This window comes from Stegodyphus dumicola, chromosome 2 (genome assembly GCF_044657685.1).
Source record: "Stegodyphus dumicola isolate Sdum_Otavi_A_Nest chromosome 2, ASM4465768v1".
In the NCBI taxonomy this organism is placed as follows: domain Eukaryota; kingdom Metazoa; phylum Arthropoda; class Arachnida; order Araneae; family Eresidae; genus Stegodyphus; species Stegodyphus dumicola.
This window is the reverse complement of record NC_140769.1, coordinates 144,478,201-144,498,517: the sequence shown is the minus strand read 5'-3', so window position 1 is coordinate 144,498,517 and position 20,317 is coordinate 144,478,201. Positions and strand designations below refer to the sequence as shown.

The 20,317-nt window shown below is 33.3% G+C and overlaps 1 protein-coding gene across 4 annotated transcripts in view; it reads left to right on the top strand.

Annotated features, from left to right (window-relative positions):
- Cont (Contactin) overlaps positions 1-20,317 on the top strand; it is a 157,637-nt gene that overhangs the window by 68,750 nt on the left and 68,570 nt on the right. For all 4 annotated transcript variants that reach the window (XM_085811179.1, XM_085811180.1, XM_085811182.1 and 1 more), the window contains 3 exons: positions 2,635-2,737; positions 7,454-7,641; positions 11,536-11,823. In XM_085811179.1, coding sequence (XP_085667305.1) covers positions 2,635-2,737; positions 7,454-7,641; positions 11,536-11,823 — 579 coding nt within the window. The remainder of the gene's footprint in view (positions 1-2,634; positions 2,738-7,453; positions 7,642-11,535; positions 11,824-20,317) is intronic.

Here is a 20,317-nt window from a genome sequence, read left to right as displayed (position 1 = left end):
GGGTACCTAAGAAAATTTTAAGTGATAGGAATGCTGCTTTCACATCTTCAGAATTTAAATACTTTTTAAGGAAATATAAAACAATTATTAACTACTGCAAATAGACCTCAAACTAATGGTAAAATTGAATGTGTTAATCAAGCAATTATAACTAGATTAAAATGTAAACTAAATTCTTATCAAGGTAATATTGTGTGGACAAAATTATTTCCCTAAGTAACTGAAGAATATAATAATACCCCTCATTCTGTAACAAAATTCCCACCATCATACTTAATGTATGGAAAATTACCTTATGATTCCTTAATTCAAAATCAAGAATTATATCCAATAGAAGAAGCTAGAAAAATAGCTAAAAAAAATCTGATGATTATCATAATGTTAATAAAGAAAGATATGATACTCATTATAAACCTAGTAATTTTAAAATAGGTGATTTAGTAATGTATGAAGAATTTCAATATCCTAATACACATAAACTCCATTTTCCATTTTCAGGATCTTAGAAAATTCTGAAGTTACTTATGAAATTGATAAACCTAATACTCTAACTAAATAGAAATCAGAAATTGTTCATTCAACTAGACTAAGACCTATTATTCCAGCAAGTAAATTTAAATTAACTGTTAGAAATAGTAGAATTCCTCTCTCTGTTCAAAATTAATTTAATTCTAATTTTTTCAAATTTCTTTCCTGATTTTGACTTTTAATACCTGATCTAGACATAAACCCTAACTATGACAAATTATTTTCCCCCACTATGACAAATTATTTTCATGATTTTGACCTTTTATATTCTTCACATAATTTTGAGTCAGCTATGGTCATGAAACTGGCTTGGCTTTTTATATACGTTTTCATACTAGCCACGATCCTCTGACCATAGTTTAGCACAGAAGCGTTACCACATACAACACACTAACACATATTTTTCACATAATTTTAGATTATTTTGTAACAATTTTTTTTTTCCCTTGTTGTAATGTAATATTCATTTTTAGTTTCTAAATTTCTAAAAAAGACTTTTAACTTGATCATACAAGTTATTCATCTTAAATTTATAATTTTGTATTTTTTACAGAAACACTTTGAGATACACAATGCCAAAAACCAGTTACCTTTTATTAGGCAACGGAGGTTTTTTGATATTTTGTACCTAGCACCCCCAAACCATCAGCAAGCTAGTTATGCTGATCTGTTGGCGAGGACATGCCAAAACTTTTGATTCAAAGTGTTAATGTCTTATTGTATCATATCATTATTTATATTGAATTGTATCCTAATGTTTTGTATTGAATTTTAAAACTATTTTTAAATACGTATTGTTTTTAAATATAAATTTTTAAATATAAATTGTATTGTTAATTACCTACGATGAGAAGAATGAATGCACATAATACATTATTCATAAATTGTATAAATTGTATATCTTCTAAGTTTTATATAAAAAGAAAATTTTAAATATCTTCTATTCAAAAATCATTAGTGACTCATATTTATTAGAAAAAGTGCATAATATTTTTGAACTTATTCATTCCAACTATTTTTATGAAAGGGACTGACTGTTCAATGGACATTTTAAGAAAAATTGAGGACTTTTATGCTTACAATTTATTTATTATTATTATTATTCTATATAAAATTTAGTTATATGTTTATTTATAAATCATTGTGAATTTGCATAATTAAAAAATTTTACAATTATATGAAAAAAGATCATGATTTATGATAGGACGTAGTTAAAGTTTGTAAGCTATGTCCTGGATATTTCTTCATGTCTTTCCTCTTACTTCCTGCTTCCCTAATCTACTTATGCTTTGCTCACCCGGCCCCTTGTTTTGAGGGGGGGGATGTAAAATATAAAAAAATACGATGGCTTTGCTTTTTGCAAACACGCAACCTTTAATTAACTTTCTGCAATTCAGCATCTTCTCCTTAGACCAGTACCTTCTAGAATTTGCCAGCCTATTATGTAACCGCTACTATAAATAACGAATGTGCACCATTTTGCGTTAGAAGAAGCTTGCATCTCCTCCTGTGCTATCCATCTCGGTGCTGCTTGATCTATCTTTCCTTTGTCAGAAATGGTAATGACGCATAAAGTTTAACTTTAGTCGTGCTTGGTTTAAACTACTATTGAATATGTGATTTAGAGAAATTCATATGAAGTAAAGCATGATCTGTGGTAAAAATTGAATTAAAGCTATGGAATAAAGAAGTACCATTAAAAGCTAAATCAACTTGCCTCATCGCCCACCAGCGGCCGAGCGGTAAAGTTGCTGAATACTGGTAGTTCGGTCCGAGGTTCGAATCCCGCGAACGGGCTGGCTGCATGGGTGTTTTCGTGGTTTTCCCCATGTGTAACGTGTATACGAGCCAGTTTTCCTTAGAAAGTCCTCCACGAAGGCATCCCTCCCCTTAGGCAGACAGCCCTCGTGTGCTTTGCCATAATTAAATACACACACACAACTTGCCTCATCATTTGAATTAGCCTTACCACTTTGCAAAAACCGTGCCTGAACTTTGATGCCGAAATATCACATATATACACACACACATGTATATATATTATATATGTACTTTTTATGTGCAGGATATATATATACTTATGTATTTTTGCTTTTTTAAATGTAGCTAGTGGCCAAAAACTCCTTTTCCCAAATAACTTTCCAAAAGCTTTTCCTGATGCTCCATTAGCTGGTGATGATGTTAGATTAGAATGTGTTGCATATGGATAGTAAGTAACTCTTTTTTTTCTCCTTATTTTAATCCTGCTTGATGCTTGCAGTAAATTGATTGTGCTCCCCTTGAAACTGTTGTCTTTTATTTTTGTGAGGATAAAATAATTTTTTTTTTTTCTTCTTTGGGCTGAGAATTTATGCTTCACAAAGTACGAAGTACAAAGAATCAATTTTATTCATTTTGACATGCTGAATATGGGTATATGACAGTTAAAGTTTATGTTGATTCAAATGTTAAAGATCTTTGAGATTATGCTTAAATGAAATTCATGCTGAATGCACATAGTTTGTCTCCGACAAGTGTTAATTTTAACGTAATATTAAGTAATGAAAATATAGGCGTTGACGTATTATCACAACCACCTTAGTAGAAGCTTCTAAATTTTCAAAATGTGCCAAACTCCTGCAACTATGTGCATAACCATTCTTCAGGCTCATAGGCAGTTCTTCATTCGAGCAATGTCGTCACTGCGTTTCTTTTGTTCTATTCCAAGTTCAAATGGTTTTATAAAGAAATCATTGTGTATTTTGTTTTAAATTTAGTTTTAAAATTAGTGCTTTTGGGGTTTGTCAGCAATGGAAAAAAATGTAACATTTCAGCAGGAATCTTTTATTTTGCTGTAAAATCCTAAAGGTAATTGTGAGATGCATTTGGTTGATAGCTGGCATGCAAGTCTGAATGTGTGCAGTTATCTGATTTGCCTTTTAAGTGAAAACAGATCAAATATGTACACAGAAAGAACAGTGCAAAAAAAAAAAAAAAAAAAAAAATTCTGAAGGATTTCATGAAAAAAGTGTTTGATTCTTTTTCATGTATTGTTTTTTATTTTGATATGTTGATGATGTTTGCTCACTTATGATAAATATTGAAAGTATTAAATCTTTAAATTAAAAAAAATCCATGAAAATCGTCAAATTACACCAAGGTGGTTGCGCTAATATATTTACCAAAATATGTTGTACATTCTTATTGATTTTCTATTTCTGTGAAAACGATCTTTTCATTTGTCAAAATTTTAATAGTTACAGAGATATAAATTTGGCATTTTGGCATCAAATGGTGTGTTCCCGTTGACAGCACAGTAGTCATATGGTGACAAATAGAGATTAAGAAAGCTCTTTTATATGGAAAAGTAGTCGCAATTGACAACTAATTTTCTACCAGGCTAATGCACAAAAGGCGACAGACATTTTAAAAATGGGGCACACTATGAATTCTGTAAAAAAGCAATTAACCAATAAAATTAAAAAAGCAAGAAACATTTGTAATAAAGCATGAGCATTTGTCAAGAAATCCTGGTACATATTTGGAAAAGGAGTCATAGTTGACAACTAATTTTGTACCAAGCTAATGCACAAAAAGCAACAGACATATTAAAACTGGGGTGCACTATGAATTCTGTAAAAAAGCATTAAATCAATAAAATTAAAAAAGCAAGAAACATTTGTAATTAACCATGTGCCTTTTTCAAGAAATCTTCGTATATTCCCCCCTCTCAGTTCTATCCATATACACTGTGATTTGTTTTTGCTTAAAAAAATCAGAGAATTATAGAAATAAACATAAATTTTCTTCTATGAAATGAAAACTGCAATATTGCACTGATGTGCTTTCACATATACACAAAATAAACAGTTCAGATTCTATCACACCAATTTATAGCGAAACGTTAAACATAAATACACTGATGTGCTGTTTATTTACGGGAATGGATTTTTCCCATTATCATACAAAAGAAAAATATCTCGTTAGATATATAAATGCAACACTTTGATTGTTTTAAAAACTCTTATGCACTGACGTGCTATAAAATGCACTGATGTGCTACGTGTTAATGGGAAAATGTTTTCCCGAATATACCACAAAAGGAAAATATCTTGTTAGATATATAAAACAAACACATTGAGTGTTTAAAACTCTTATGCACTGATGTGCTACTTCTGCTTTGGGAATTGATTTCCCGAATAAGTAATAAATAACTACATTATACTCTTCAGGCCTGGAAATGAATATTGTGGAGAACACATACCTGGTCTCTTGTCACACAAATCTCGGTTGGAACCTCCAATTTTTATTTCTTTTGTCTGTGACGTCGTGGATGCTTCAGTGGGAACGGAATCAACACTGGTATTGGTGATGCATCACTTTAATTACAGCACATACCACAGATACAACATTTAATTAATACATTTAGAAAACTTGAGTACATATCCGAGTTGGTGACACGATCAGAGACGTTAACGAAGGTAGCACTCGTCATCACTGGACAAATTTAGTCTCCACACCTCAGCTCGCTGGCAGAGCTTCCCAAACTCCTCTCTGACAGGCGTCTGACCAGAAGGTCTCTTCTCTTTACGCATGCGTATTCTTCAGTTAAGTCGTTGCCATTCACAGTTCTTTAAAATAGGTGTTAAAAATGAATTATAGCCCTTGTAGTGTGATCTCTAGTCGAGAGCATCATAGATCTTTCTAGTAGAGAGTTCAGGAGCGTTCTTTACACAGCTACATGTAAAACACAGCTACATGAAATCTGCTGTATGGAACAAGAAACGGGTATTAAGGCTATCTCATGTATCCTTACTAAATCTCCTGTTGTATTTCCTATGGATTTTTGCACTTTTGACTTTTAAAAAGCTGGATCGTACAAATGTCAACCTACAGCCCTCCTTAGCCTTTGAAAAGCTGTTGAAGAGGAATGGGATAAAATACTTCTTCTGATACTACCAAAAACTTTATTGCCTGGAAATTACGGCATGAGAAGAAGATAGGGAACAATATGGGTTATCAAGTAGAACATTTAAAACACAAAAATTTTAGGCAAAATATTTCTGTAAATACAATGAAAACTGTCTAGAAAATGTGCAAACAGCCTTTGTGTTTGTTTTACACATGGAAAAAACCATGAAAACCAATCATGCAGCCAATCTGTTGACTTGGTTTTGAATACATGTTGAACTACTAGTTTTCAATGATCTGAACCATTTGACCACTGGTAAGGCATTTTGATTCTGGAACAAGCACATTTGTAAGTAAGAAGTAATGGTATAAGCATATTATTATTGATTTTGCAATAGTAATATGCAAAAATTTCACTAATAAATTCAGTAAAATATAATTTTAATACTAACTCCTTTACAATAGTTACACTAATAGTCATTCTTTTTCTTTCATTCTTTTTCCTACCAAGTGATGATGAAAGCTAACTGTTGGCGTATGTGCTGCATATGGCCTGTGGCATCTTTTTTCGTGATCTGTGGCAAAGTTATCAAACTTTGTTATAGACTAATTTAAGACCTAATTTATTATTATTGTTGACCTAATTTAAAAATGTATATACAGCTTATTCAGTAAATGTTGCAACAAACTTCTAAGGAAGGTAGGGCACACCATAAGGAATAAGAATTGCATAAGAACCCATGCCCTGAAATGCTAAGGGTAAAGTGGTAGCAGAGGGAAAGGATTATAAAAGAAACAAGAGTGATAAATTTGAAATATTTATTGGACATGAGTACAAATGGTGTACGACAGCTTGAATGTTGCAACAGATGCTCGAGGTTCGCACCATCAGACGCCAAAAATGTCTGACACTGACGGACCAGTTATTGCCGCACATGTTCAAACACACCGAGAGTTTCTTTGATTGTAGCAGCTATGCAGGCAAGTCTTGCCATGAGAACCATTTCAGACACAACAGGATGATGATACACGACACTTTTGATGGCTTCTCACAAAAAGGCATCAAGGCTTGATAAATCCGGTGAGTGTGGGAGCCAGGGAATTGATCCACCACGTGTAGTCCATCGATGTGGGAATGATCTGTTCAAATGGCTCCGAACATCCAGTCCAAAATAAGTCAAATTCTTAATGACTCGTAGTCGCACAAATTTTGATGCAGATGTGCAATAAACTGTGGTATGGTTGATGTCTGTCGGAGAAGTGTTCTTGATAAATGCGTGCAGCGGTTCGCCCATTACCCTCAGCAATTCCATACACTAACTGCATGTCTGCAAGCTCCCAGTTTGTATAACGTTCCATGCTCTTCGTATGGTACCTACCGCTCGAATGTGGCAATCCTCACTTTCCTGTATAGCGTTTCCTGGCAGCGTACAGTGACATTTCTGGGCATGGGTTCCTATGAAATTCTTAATCCTTATGATGTGCCCTACCTTCCCCAGAAGTTTGCTGCAACATTTACGAGACACTCTCTATATTTTCATACTTCTAACTATTGTAGGGCCATTTTCACATACAGGCTATTTGAACTTAATCTGAGTATGCAAAAAATCTTGAAATAATTGGTGAATATAATCGGTTTCATTATTCCACTATGTATTCTTAAATATTTGCATAATATAACTTATAGCCTCAAATAGTAACTGAAATTTTCTTGTAGAAGTTTATGCAGCTTACTAGATTACATAATTTTGCAAACGGTAACAATTTATTATACTGAGCAAGGGTGGCAGTCCATACTTTTTTGAACAAACTCTTAAAGGGAAAAATCACATCTTCACCTTCTTTCTGAAATGTTTGTATTATTGTCTATTGTATGTAGAGAATATAATTTAGAAACTAGCAGCTATTTTAGATTTTTAAGAAATTTTACATTACTTTTTATTTGTAAAAATGGAAGAGAGAGTTTGAATGCCAATATATAAACAATAAGCAGTAGTTCCTAAAGAGTATTTCAAGAAAAACAACTTTTTTATAGCCCTGTGCCAGCATACAACTGGACTCGGAAAGGCCTCACAAAGGAGCTTCCTCAAGGTGCTTCTTTGCATAGCTATAATCGGGTTTTAATTTTGCCAAAAGTCAGAGTTGAAGATGTTGGTGATTATGTCTGTACTGCAAGTAATGGGTTAGAATCAACAGCTAAGTCTGTTCCTTTGCGTATCCAAGGTAAATGCTGTCTGATTTTTTTTTTTTTAATTAATATTGCTTATAAGCATTGGATATTTCTATATTTCTTTGAATGTAAGGTAAATTTTCCCCTTGTAAATAATAAACCTTTCATTACTACGAAGGACTTATTATCTTTACTCTTTTGACTTGAAGTGTATAATTCTATGTAACATAGACAAGACATAACTGAAGTAAAATTTTATATTTAAAAAGAGGTATAACTGAAGTTTAACAAAATTTATTCAGTGAGAAATCTTAAGAATATAAATGCTAAATGTAGACAACTGCAAGAAATAAATTTAATTCTATACAGCCTGATTTCAGTTATTCATCATTTGTAAGCTAAAAGCTAATTAGTAGTCCCAGAATATATTCACCAAAACCTTGTTTAAGCAGCAGCTTTTGTGAGAAACAATTTTTCTGGCATATTGTCAAACTCTGTAATTTACAACTTTGTTTGCTATTTAAATGCCAGTTAATTTACATTGTGGTGAAGCTGACAAAAGAAACTGAATTTACAGCAAAGAATAAACATTAAAATAGCATGGAAGTTTAAGTAAACTTTACAAAATATATCTAAAAGTAAGGTATGCTTTAAAATTAAGAACATTTTGAAATTCTACATTTTTCCAGCTTATTAATTATTCTGAAGTTTTCTTTTTTTTTTTTTTTTTTTTTCCTAAAAATTACTTATCTTTTATTAAATACTTAGAAAAAAGCAGCAGTTACAAATCTCAAATCATTTACAACTAAGTTCTGAAGCCAATTAACTAAAAGCAATAGATCACATGCTACATCATTACCATGATTTTTAACTAACATGACAGACAAATGCTTATGTGTTAAGTAATCCATGCCTTATATGAAAATAATGTCATTTACTTCCCAATGTGTACTTTGGATATCAATCATAGTAGTGCAAGTAAAAATTGTGCATGTAAACAAAGAGAAATGGATCTGTTACCGTAATTTCCAGAAGAAATGCCGCGGCGTCTACGTGTTTAAAACTTAAATTTTCAGCGGGTGCGGCATTTCTACCCATGCGGCGTTTAGGTGCACTAAAAATAAAATATTTCCTATGATGGCCTTGTCATTGTGCATAGACTGGTGCTGTTCCCACACAAAATGACTTGTCAGTTGCTTTTTGCGAACGTTATTTTGTTTACATTCTTTCCCTTGAACGGACCTACATGCCTTATTCACCCTAAATGAGATCTCAGAACAATAACATTCTTTCCCCTTTCAAATCAACATTTTCATCAGTTTGAATAGTCTCTCTCCTCTGCCATTCGATGAATCTTCCAAGACCCATCCTCCCCCCACCCCTGCCTTTTCTGCAATTTTTTTCAAAGGCGGACACGACTCCACCTGCCTCGAAATAATGAACTCTGACGTATTTCCCCTTCGGCATGAATGGATTTTTCTTGGCATTCTGCCAAATACAGATCCCATCAGTTTGGGTACAAGTACTTGTTGGATAGTTTTTAATTAGGGAGCGGAAAATTTCTGAAAATGTCTCTAAACGGCACAGAAGCTATACATTTCTTACCTTTAATTTATTTTTGAGTTATGGTTTCATTTCATGCATTTTTCTTAACTGGTATGTCATATATCAGGACTTAGGTTGAGTTTTTGCATCTATACGGCCCACGACGATGTCACGCGCAATTTAATCTATTGCGGCGTTTCTGTGTAATTTTAATTTTTTTCCCGCCATTTTTCTCAAGTGCGGCGTTTACGCTGATGCGGCCTTTCTTCCGGAAATTACGGTAATTAAAAAGATTATGGACATAATTAAAATAACACAGTTAAATTTACAGCACTCACGGAGTGCAAGTGCACAATTAAAAGTTGACTTTGAAAATATTCCAAATTTAAAAATAGCTTGCATACAAAAACCTTACCTCATTAAAACCTTACCTCATACAAGAACCTTACCTCATTAAAAAACCACTTACCTCATTAAAAATGTGGTAAGTGGTTTTTCACAAAGATATAGGATCTATTCTCACCAAACACAAGCAAAAGCTGCAATAATTGTAAAAGAAGACTCATTTCCAATCATTCAGATTCTCATAATGGAGGAAATAACAGTAATCAAAGTAGAAGGATCACCTTCTTTTATATGAATCTCGGTCTATTGTTCTTCAAGTACAGAAAATGATCCAATATTAATTACATTAGAGGAAATAATAAATGATGCAGGTGATCTTCCACTAGTCATCTGTGGTGACTTTAATGTAAAACATATTATATGGGGTCCATTACCAACAAATCCTCGTGGATCAAGAACACGTGGGAACATTGGCAAAATCTAATTCTACTCTTAATGTCATGAAGTCAGTTATGCAACTTATGTAAACAACTCAGACTTTATTGCTTATCTTTAATCCTACAATGTTTATGTCATTCTGATTGTTATTTTTCCTTCCATTTACATCAATGCAATGTTAAATTATTTAGTCACTATAGTGTTTACTTACATCTGTAACAAATTGTGTATCTGTTTACATGTTTATTTGAATTTTACGCTGCTTTAATTAATTGTTCATTTATGTATATATTTCATTGTGTATAATTTCATTGTATGTATATAATTGTTCATTTATGTATATATTTTCATTTATTTATACCTGTTCATTTATGTAAAAAAAAAAAAAGCCATCCCTTCACTTCCTGTTTTAGTCGTTATGACTCCTTTTTGCTTTTAAGTTTGCAAAGCTTTCTGTTTCCCTTTCGCCGTTTAACCTTCCTTCTCAGCCCCCTTTTTGCCGATAGACTTTGCTTCATTTCGCCTATAGATCTGTTTTTTTTTTTTTTTTTTTTTTTGTTCCCCCTCTTTTTTAGCCGGGAGGGCTCTCCCTTTCTTAGACTAGTTTTTAGCTTTTTGCTTCTTCACCTTTTTAGCCAAAAGGCACCTCCTCTTCTTTTAGCCGTTTGGCTTTTCTTTGAGGCTCCCTTTCTCAGCTGATGTGTTCTGCCTCGTTTTAGCCTATTGGCGTTTGCCTACCTTGGTAGTTAGCCCCTGTCCCCATGGGTAGTCAATCTGCCATTAGTATGCCAGCTGTTGGCATGAGAGATATAGTATGAAATTTTTTGATTCATCTGCCACAAGTATACACTCCGGGGACATGGTTAATGTAATATCCTATAGTAGTAGTGGTGTTTATGCTGAGTTTCTATGTGTATGTATATAGAGTGAATATCATAATACAATACAAAGTCTAAAATCTGGATATCCAATATTCGAATAACTTATTATCCAAATCTCCAAACCATCTGCTGAAAAATGTGAAGTAAATAAAATAAACCATAAAAACTTTCTCCCTCCCCTTTACAAGATCTGGGAATGGAGAATGTAATACTTGATAAAAGGATAAGTGGAATTTTTTTTTTTTTTTTTTTTTAACTAATCAAGATTCATACATGTCACTTTCAAATACCAGCCGTCTAGGGAACGGCACTGTAGCCTATTACTGTACATTGCTTGACATCAGCCAAGATCACACTTCAGCCCTTGAGTGGTCCTGGAAGATTAGTATTTTTCTATCTGACTTAGCAATTAAGTGAAGCTTTAATGTTACTATGTCTACATTCCATCGTACTAGATTTAAACTAGTGATCTAAAATCTGGAAATTTCTAAAATTCAGAGTTGCCAAAGTCCTGACAATTTCAGATCTCGGACTTTGTAATGTATGAATACATATGTGAATATCGTAGTATGATTATGCAGTGTGAACATTATAGTGTTAACACATAATGGGAATACCATACTGTGAATGCACCTTAGTGATTTGTTTTTCATTTGTGTATAAAAAGCTTGTAATTTGTTTTGTATAAAAAAAAAATTAAGTGAAGCATTTTTTATTCAACATTGGTATATTTTGCAGCAAAACCTGAATTCACAATCCCATTGGAGAATAAAGTTGTAGATAAAGGTTCAACAGTAGTATGGACTTGCGAAGCATTTGGAAAACCTGATGTAACCTATAGTTGGTTAAAAAATGGCAAGCTACTGCAGCGTGAAAATTTTGATATAAGCGACAGCAATCGTTACCGTATATACAATAACGTTCTAAGTATTGACAATGTAATTGAAAGAGATGAAGGAATGTATCAATGTAAAGCTACAAATCATCTTGGCTCGTCATATTCTTCTGCACAGTTAAGAGTCATTAGTAAGTATGTCTATTTTTAAGTATGATTGTAGGCAAGGCGCATCATTGAATTCAGTATAATCCTATGCTAAAAGGTAAAGTGTTAAAAAAAAAAAGGGGGGGACAGTGCTATATCTCCCATTCTACTGGGCCGATTGACAAAATTCAAACTGCGTTTTTCATGTCTCGAAAGCACGACTTAGGATATATATTAGATTTATATATAGCACTATTCTCATATAGGTATTTTAACACAAAATCAGACTTTTTCTGAAATAACATATCAATATTTTTCCATATTTCGATTCTACGACTCAAATTATGCCAGAATACCAAGTTTTGTAAAAATCATACGAGTAGTTTTTAAAATATTAGCTCTCAAAATTTTAGTTCCTCGATGTTAATTGAATATAGTAAATATTTATTAATAGCTCTTTTTTTTATTAAGCCTTTATTTTTTTTTTTTCCTTTCACATTTCGAAATTTAGGTTCATTCCAAATAAAATTTACCCATTTTTGTGTTTTATTTTTAAAATTTCTGTTTTTAAATAATTTTTATAAATTTTTCAAAAAAAATTTTGAATTATAACCTATAAAATTTTTAGCATCATCTTAAAGTAAGTGTATTTTTAAGCACATCTGCAAAAAATTAGACTTTTTTATTCAAAATTTTCTAAGATATACACGAATTTACATATTTTCACATTTTGAAATTTGGCATCTTTTTTTTTTTAGCGATAATAACGCCAAATGTGGGCTATGGCTTTTTGTTACAGTGAAATGCCACAGCTATTTTTAACCTTAAATTTCAAGTAAAATTTTATGTACAATTAATTATATGACATTTTTTCCCTCAATGATGCATAATAAATATTTATTAATACTATATGAAAAGCTATTTTTTTAAATTATAGATGATATTATTCAAATTTTTAACTACTTTTTCTTTTTAATTTCTCTCTATCTTCCTTTTTTTTTAAAAAAAATAAGAGTAAATTTTTACCTTCGGCGTTTTATCGTCTGCTGCTTTACTTCATTTAAATCGAATTGTCTAAAACTGAGAATTGTTGTTTGATTTTATTTGAATTTTATGACATTAACTGCATAATTTATTTCTAAACAAACTGTTGAAGTGGCTGAAAGAGCGGCTGATACTATCATCCATATTTTTAAAGCACAGTATATTTTTATAGAAACATAAGATTTAGAATAATCTTTTTCATAAAAGTCAAATTATGATATAAACATACAACCCTCTTGAGACTGAATTAATGGAAGTTCAATGTTTATGTAGAAATGATCTGCAGCTACTTAATGGCTGCATAAGGCTTCTGTGGACATGTAACAATAATTATATAAACGACACCCAACATTCTGGATTCAATTAAGAACGAGGATATGATGTTTATTAAATGAATTTAAGAAGCTTTAAAACATATCCTAAAATGTATTTTTGTGCGTAGCATATTTTCATTATATCCTTAAAATTCTAATTTAGAATTTAATTGTCAAGAACTGAATCCTAATTATCAGTAATATAATAAGTAATTATTACGGTTATTAATAAATCCTTCTTAAATTAATAAAGTAATTGCAAATATTTCAAAAAACTTTCTGTCTGAATGCAAAGATTTTTAATTTTATATTAATCAAGATTACACACGATATTATTTATTTGCACTTTAATTCTTACCGTAAGCTCTAGTAGAAGTTACAAATCAATTATATTTAATTAAGGATTGAATTGGATTATTTAATTATGGCAAAGCACACAAGGGCTATCTGCCTAAAGGGAGGGATGCCTTCGTGGAGGACTTTCTAAGGAAAACTGGCTCGTATACGCATTACACATGGGGAAATCCACGAAAATGCCCATGCAGCCAGCTCGTTCGTGGGATTCGAACCTCGGACCGAACTACCAGTGTTCAACGTCTTTACCACTCAGCCGCTGGTGAAATATTTAATTAAGGAATGACCATCTAAGTTTAGAAGCAGCGTACCGTAACAGCAATTCAATTATTGGCACTGTATCTTTCATGTTACTCCCGATTGGCAAGTTACATGATTTTTAATGAGTATTCGGGTTTTGCTAGTAACTTCACTTAGAAATCACGCTGAAACTAGGTTGGTTGGTTATTTAAACATAGAAAAAACATGGGAGCTATTTGATTAAGATGCTTTCATAGAGAACCTTTGTAAAGAGAACCTAAAAAACTACGGAAACCAACCGTGCAGCCTGGGTTAGACTTCGCAACAAACAATTAGTATTTAACAATCTTCAAATGCTAGGCAACTGGTGAGGCTCCAATTAAATCTCCAATTTAATATTTTATTTGTAAATATTTAAAATATTGTTCTATTCTTAGACACAAAAAGCAGAATTTAAGTTTTGTTAACTCGTTAGTAAACTACCAAGCCATAGTGCAAATGAATATTCAATTTCTTTTGCAATAATTGTGTTCACTTAATATTCTTGGAATATGAGCTAAAGAAGGAACGTTCTCGGAAGATTAAAGAAGTGTTTAAATCCAGTGATATTAGGTTTGTCTTACAAGCTCAGGATGAAAACAGTTCTGCAATTGCCTGAGTAGTTGACTTGTAAATGGCTGTGAATTAAGCAGATGACTTTTAATCTTATGTTTTCAGTCAGAAAACACATTCCAAATGCTTTGTATTGCATGACAGTGCAACTTTTCATTATTCAATAACCAGTCGGAGAACCGCTTGTGTTCCGAAAATAAGTATGTGTACTCAATTGTCCTGCATGTTCTTCAAATTTGTCTTCTTGTGATTTTTTTTTCTTTCCCAAAAACTAAAGTTGCCTCTCAAAGGAAAGTTTTTTACATTGAAGAGATAAAAGGAGGATGACATCTACTTTCAGAGGCATGTCAAAAGCAGATCTCTACAAGCCTTCTCTTCCATTACATGTTGTGCATTCAGACAAAAAGTTGCATCAGCGTAAATTCTATAATCTATTTTTATTACACTGATTACTTTATTAACATAGAGTAAATATATACTAAATCTTTTACTTCATCTTAAGTAATTCGGAATTTTTGACGGAATTGTTGTCGGAACTAGGTATTAGAAGATAAGTCAAATTGAATATTCTCGATAATCCAATAAATTCAATGTCGAAGTTTCAATATTTTATTTTCGGAGGGAGAGGAATTTTTTTCAGTTTTGGTCCATTATCCTAAGTATATTTGCTTCCATTCTTTATTTTTTCCATAAAAGCGAAAATCTTATGCATATAATAGGGCGAGTCAAATGAAAGTGAGCCAACCCCTCCTCAGCAAGAATGGTTCGGTCCATCATCTGCGGCGCAAGCGCGTAGCACAGAGACAGCCTTCATTTACGAAAGTGGCGCGAAAGTGTGAGGTTAAAGTTCTTTAAGGCGCTCTTACACTGGGTTGAAGACGGTAGCGTGACATAATAGATGCTCCAAAAGAGGAACAGCGTGGTGTGGTCAGGTTTTTGACAGCTGAAGGTGTTTCTCAACATGAAATTAGTCGCCGTATGACTGCTGTATACGGTGAACATTGCATCGCATAGGCCACTGTGAAGCGTTGGAGCAAACGGTTCAGAGAAGGACGTGAAAGTTGCAAAGACGATCCAAGACCGGGCCAAAGCCACTTTGCAATCACCCTCGACACAATTGCACAGATTGATGAGCTGATTAGACAAGAACGGAGGATAAGCATCGATGAACTGGCAGAGCGTGTGAACATCAGTCACGGTTCGGTTCACACCATAATTCATGATCATCTCGGTTATCGGCTTTTGTGTGCTCAATGGATGCCCAAGATTTTGAACGACCGCCAGAAGACGGAGAGGTTCGGCGCTGCTTTGACTCATCTCATCCGGTATCACACTGAGGGTGACGACTTCTTGTCTGCAATTGTGACCGGAGACCAATCATGGTGCCACCACTACGAACCTGAAACACGCCGGCAAAGCTTACAGTGGAAACATTTGAATTCACCACCCCCAAAGAAAGCAAAGGCTGTCATTTCCTCGGGAAAGGTGCTATTGACTTTTTTTTTCGATCGTCAGGGACCATTACTGATTGAATATGCTAAACGTGGAGAGACTATCAATAGTTCGCGATATTGTGCAACGCTGGATCGGCTGTGTGTCGCAATCAAGAACAAACGACCTGGAAGATTGACGAATGGTGTGATCTTGCTACATGACAATGCTCGTCCCCACGTCGGTGATGTGGTTAAGACACAACTGGCAAAGTTCAAGTGGGACACGCTGCAACATCCTCCATACAGCCCAGATTTGTCGCCATGCGACTTTCACATTTTTGGGAAACTGAAAAAACATCTCAAGGGTACCAGATTCGTGTCGGACGACGCCGTGAAGGAGTCGGTTACAGACTTTTTGAATCGACAGCCCAAGGAGTTTTATGAGACGGGGATCACGCGGCTCATTTGTCAATGGGATAAATGTCTCAATGTTCATGGAGACTACCTTTAAATAAAGTACTCTGTTTGTCATATATTCGCATTGGCTCACTTTCATTTGACTCGCCCTTATATATATAACGCATAACGTCAAATTAAAATTTAATAATATACAGGATAGTTATAATTAAACTTCCACTTTGAAACGGTCCTAAAAGGAAAACTACTGGATCAAATGTTATCAAACTTGGTAACCATGTAAAGGTCGCCATGGAAATTTATCGAGACTTCACCACCAGGGGTAAATGGCGCTGTATGCAATATTGTTAAACGAAATATGGGTCGGAATCTAACTTAACCTTTTGTTACACAGGTTTAATATGTTGTATACCCTTAAGAAACTTTGAAGTAAGCGAATTACCATTTAAGGGCGTTAAATTCGATAAAAGTCGAGTTCGCCATCCGTGAAAACCACAAATTAGCGATTAGAAAATGTGAGATCGCAAATCACTCGCACAAGTGCGTACAATCTGGAAATCATTTTCTTACAGATCGCTAATTTGTAATTTTTTAAGTCTGAATTCAGTCCTAAAACATGAAGATACTGATTCAAAACACTTTTAATCAATTTGGGCTGAAGAAATCCCTCATGTTATCTACCTAGTTCCATTGCACTCTCCTACTGCATTCGATTGCATACGGTGTGGAATGACAGCTAGTTTCATAACTGAGCCATTTTTCTCTGAAGAGAAGTCGACTGCTGGAACACTGTGATTGCAGCTTCCTTAGGGTCAATGTTAAAATGTTTCATGATATCTGAACTGTAGTAACGTGGCATTTTAGATACTACGATTTTTATGCAGGGCTGGGCCCCACTTCACATGTGTCGCACAGTTACTTAGGCAACATTTCACGAATGAACGTCTTATAGGCCGACACTTCCCCCACTTCCCACCAGACCTCAACCTCTGTGACTTTTGGCTATGGGGTTATCTCAAAAGCACTGTTTATGGTGATAATCTAAACAATTTGGCAGAAATGAAAAAATGTGATACACTGACATGTCCGTAACATTTCTCCTGATATGCTAAGAGCTGCTGTTGAGAATGCTGTAACAAGATTTAACTTGCTTTCGGAAAATGCTGGACGCTACATTGATCAGGCTTTGTAACACGTTCCGGAAACTATTAAACGTGTTTTAAACAGATGTTTTCATGTCTTATTTCATTTAACAATATTGTATACAGCGCCGTTTTTCCCCTGGTGGTAAGTTTTTGAACTCTTTTTTTTTTTTTTTTTTTTTCTGGCGGAAAATAAATTCTCACAACGTTCTTTACATGATTCCCAAGTTTGATAAAATTTGGTCCTGTAGTTTTCCTTTTATGACCATTTCAAATTGGAACTTTAATTATAACCACTATGTAAATTAAACTGTAAAATTCTGACATTTTGGTTCAATTCTCAGCTTTAAAAATATATATATAAATGTAATCTTTTATATTAATCCTCTTAGAGAGAATGTTTTTATAAGCTCATTTTTCTCTCGTGTTATAGATTGTATAAAAAAACGATCTTACGATCTTTAATATGATATAGATTGTTTCAGTCAATATAAGAATCGGGTCACTCGGTGGTACAGAATAAACCCTGCTGGACTGTTTTATTTCTTTGTCATTTAGCAAAAATTATTTAATTAAAATATTTATCCTTTGGACTTGGCTTTAAACTTTATTTTTAGTTAAAATGACTAGAAAATGAAAAGCTGTCTTCAGCTGAAACGCAATTCATGTAATTGATATTTTAAAAAACTGTCAAGAATGCAAAATTTATGGAAGTCTAGCAATCGAAAAATCTTAATTTTCTTGTGGGAGCACTGAAAATAACTGTAGAAGGAAAGAAGAAAATTAGGGAGAAAAGTAAGCAAAAATTTGTAGGGAAATTTGGCTGTCAGACATACCAAGATGTTTCAAACAGTTGGACGCTTTTGAATATACTTTCAGGATACTTCAAAGAATTTAGGTATTCCAAGAGAAAACACTTGGACGTGTACACTAGCAAATACCATCAATTGAGCTTGTGTTAACAGAAAAGACAAAAACGATATCATTGCAGACTAAAGTGAAGAGCGACTTGTTTTAGACTATATGGACAATTTAAATTACGTTTTAGAACATGATATCGTATCATAAATGGAGAATCCCATGATTTTCTCAGTCGAATTATTTTAAGATTCAGGAGTTTATCCAGTGATGTAAGTAGATGTCACCTAAAGATGTTTTTTTTTCCCCTCCTGATGAAACAGTGGTCGAGCAGTAAAGTTGCTGAACACTGGTAGTTCAATCCGTGGTTCGAATCCCGCGAACGGGCTGGCTGCATGGGCGTTTTCGTAATTTTCCCCATGTGTAACGTGTATGCGAGCCAGTTTCCATTAGAAAGTCCTCTATGAAGGCATCCCTACCCTTAGGCAGATAGCCCTAGTGTGCTTTGTCATAATTAAATAAACCAAAACTTCTTGATGAAACCAGTCTTTCCTTTCATCTCATACTTTCAAAATGTTTAGCCTCTAAAGACTGATAAAGGCTCTGACCAAATACTTCGTGAAGAACTTTCTAAGGGAAACCAGCTAGCTGGCATACTCAGTACACATGAGAAAATCCACGAAAACTCTCATGCAACCAGCCCGTTTACCGGGATTCGAACCCCGGAGTGAACTGCCAGTGTTCAGCGCCTTTACTGCTCGGCCGTTTGTGGGCCTTTATGAAATGGAAGGCGATAACTTTATTTAAAATGATTGTCAGAAATATCAAGATATATTGAAAAGTTGGATGCTTTTTAATATACTTGCAGAATGCCTAAAGAAAAAGAGCAAGAATAAAGTAGAATGCCTGAAGAAAAAGAGAAGACAAAATAAATTTTTGCGTAAAATTTAGTATTTGTATTTTTTTTTTTTTTTTTAAATTTAAAACCTTTTATTATATTTGATTCTTGTGATTTCAAAAATAAAATATTTGACTAAAATATGAATAACATTTTAAGAAACCAAATGTAGGATAAAATTGTGTAAAGCAATGGGCACAATGATAAAATTGTTTAAAGCAGTGTATGTAAGTCATCCTAAGTTAAAATTTCGGTTATACATCTCTCTTATTTATATATATCTTTTCTGAACGGAACTTTGAAAGGTGTGTTAACTGTGCTTTAGTGTATTTTCTCTTTTAATATATGCAGTTTTCAAACGCATCATAGTCTGGGTTACAAAGTATTCTTTCGAAAGAAACGCAATTCAAATAAATAAAATCAAATTCTGAAAAATTTATATTAATAAATGTATTTAAAATACTCAGTTCGAAGGAATAAATAGAAAATTTTAAAACAATTATCTGAAGAGACAATGCAACATAAACAATTAAAATAAATGTATAAAATTAAAACATTACCTAAAATAATAACTATGACAAAAATATATATAAAGAAAACTATTTGAAAAAAAAATAAACTCTGCACCTTTATTTACGCAGTTCGAATAGGTAAATAGAAATTTTTAACACAGTTATTCGAAAGAAAAAAAAATTCAACTTAAACAATTAAAAGGAAATTCGAAAAAGAAAAAATTACTTAAAATAATAACAGTTATAATTAAAAATATAATATAAAGAATATTATTTTGAAAAAAGGAACGATGGTGACTTTTTTCCCTCTCATGGGAAAAGAAACTAGGTTGCCATATATTAAGAAGCTAACCAAGTGAACTATTCTTGGCGCAAAATGAAAAAAAAAGTGCCAACATAAATTTGTGAATTTCTCCGTAAATTTCGCTCCAAATTTAAAAAAATTTCATATTTAGGCGTAATTTGAGTTGTAGAATCGAAATATGTAAAAAAATTGGTATGTTATTTCAGAAAAAGTCCGATTTGGGGTCAAAATATCTATGTTAGAATGGTGCTATACAGTCAAAAGTCGTTAATTAGGACACCCATAATCCGGAATGATCTATAATCCGGACCTCAAAGCTAAAAACTTTCTGCGCATGCGCCGCGTTGACACATGCGCATAGGCGTTTACGCGTGCGCGTAAGACCTTTACGACAGTGCATATTCGTGTGC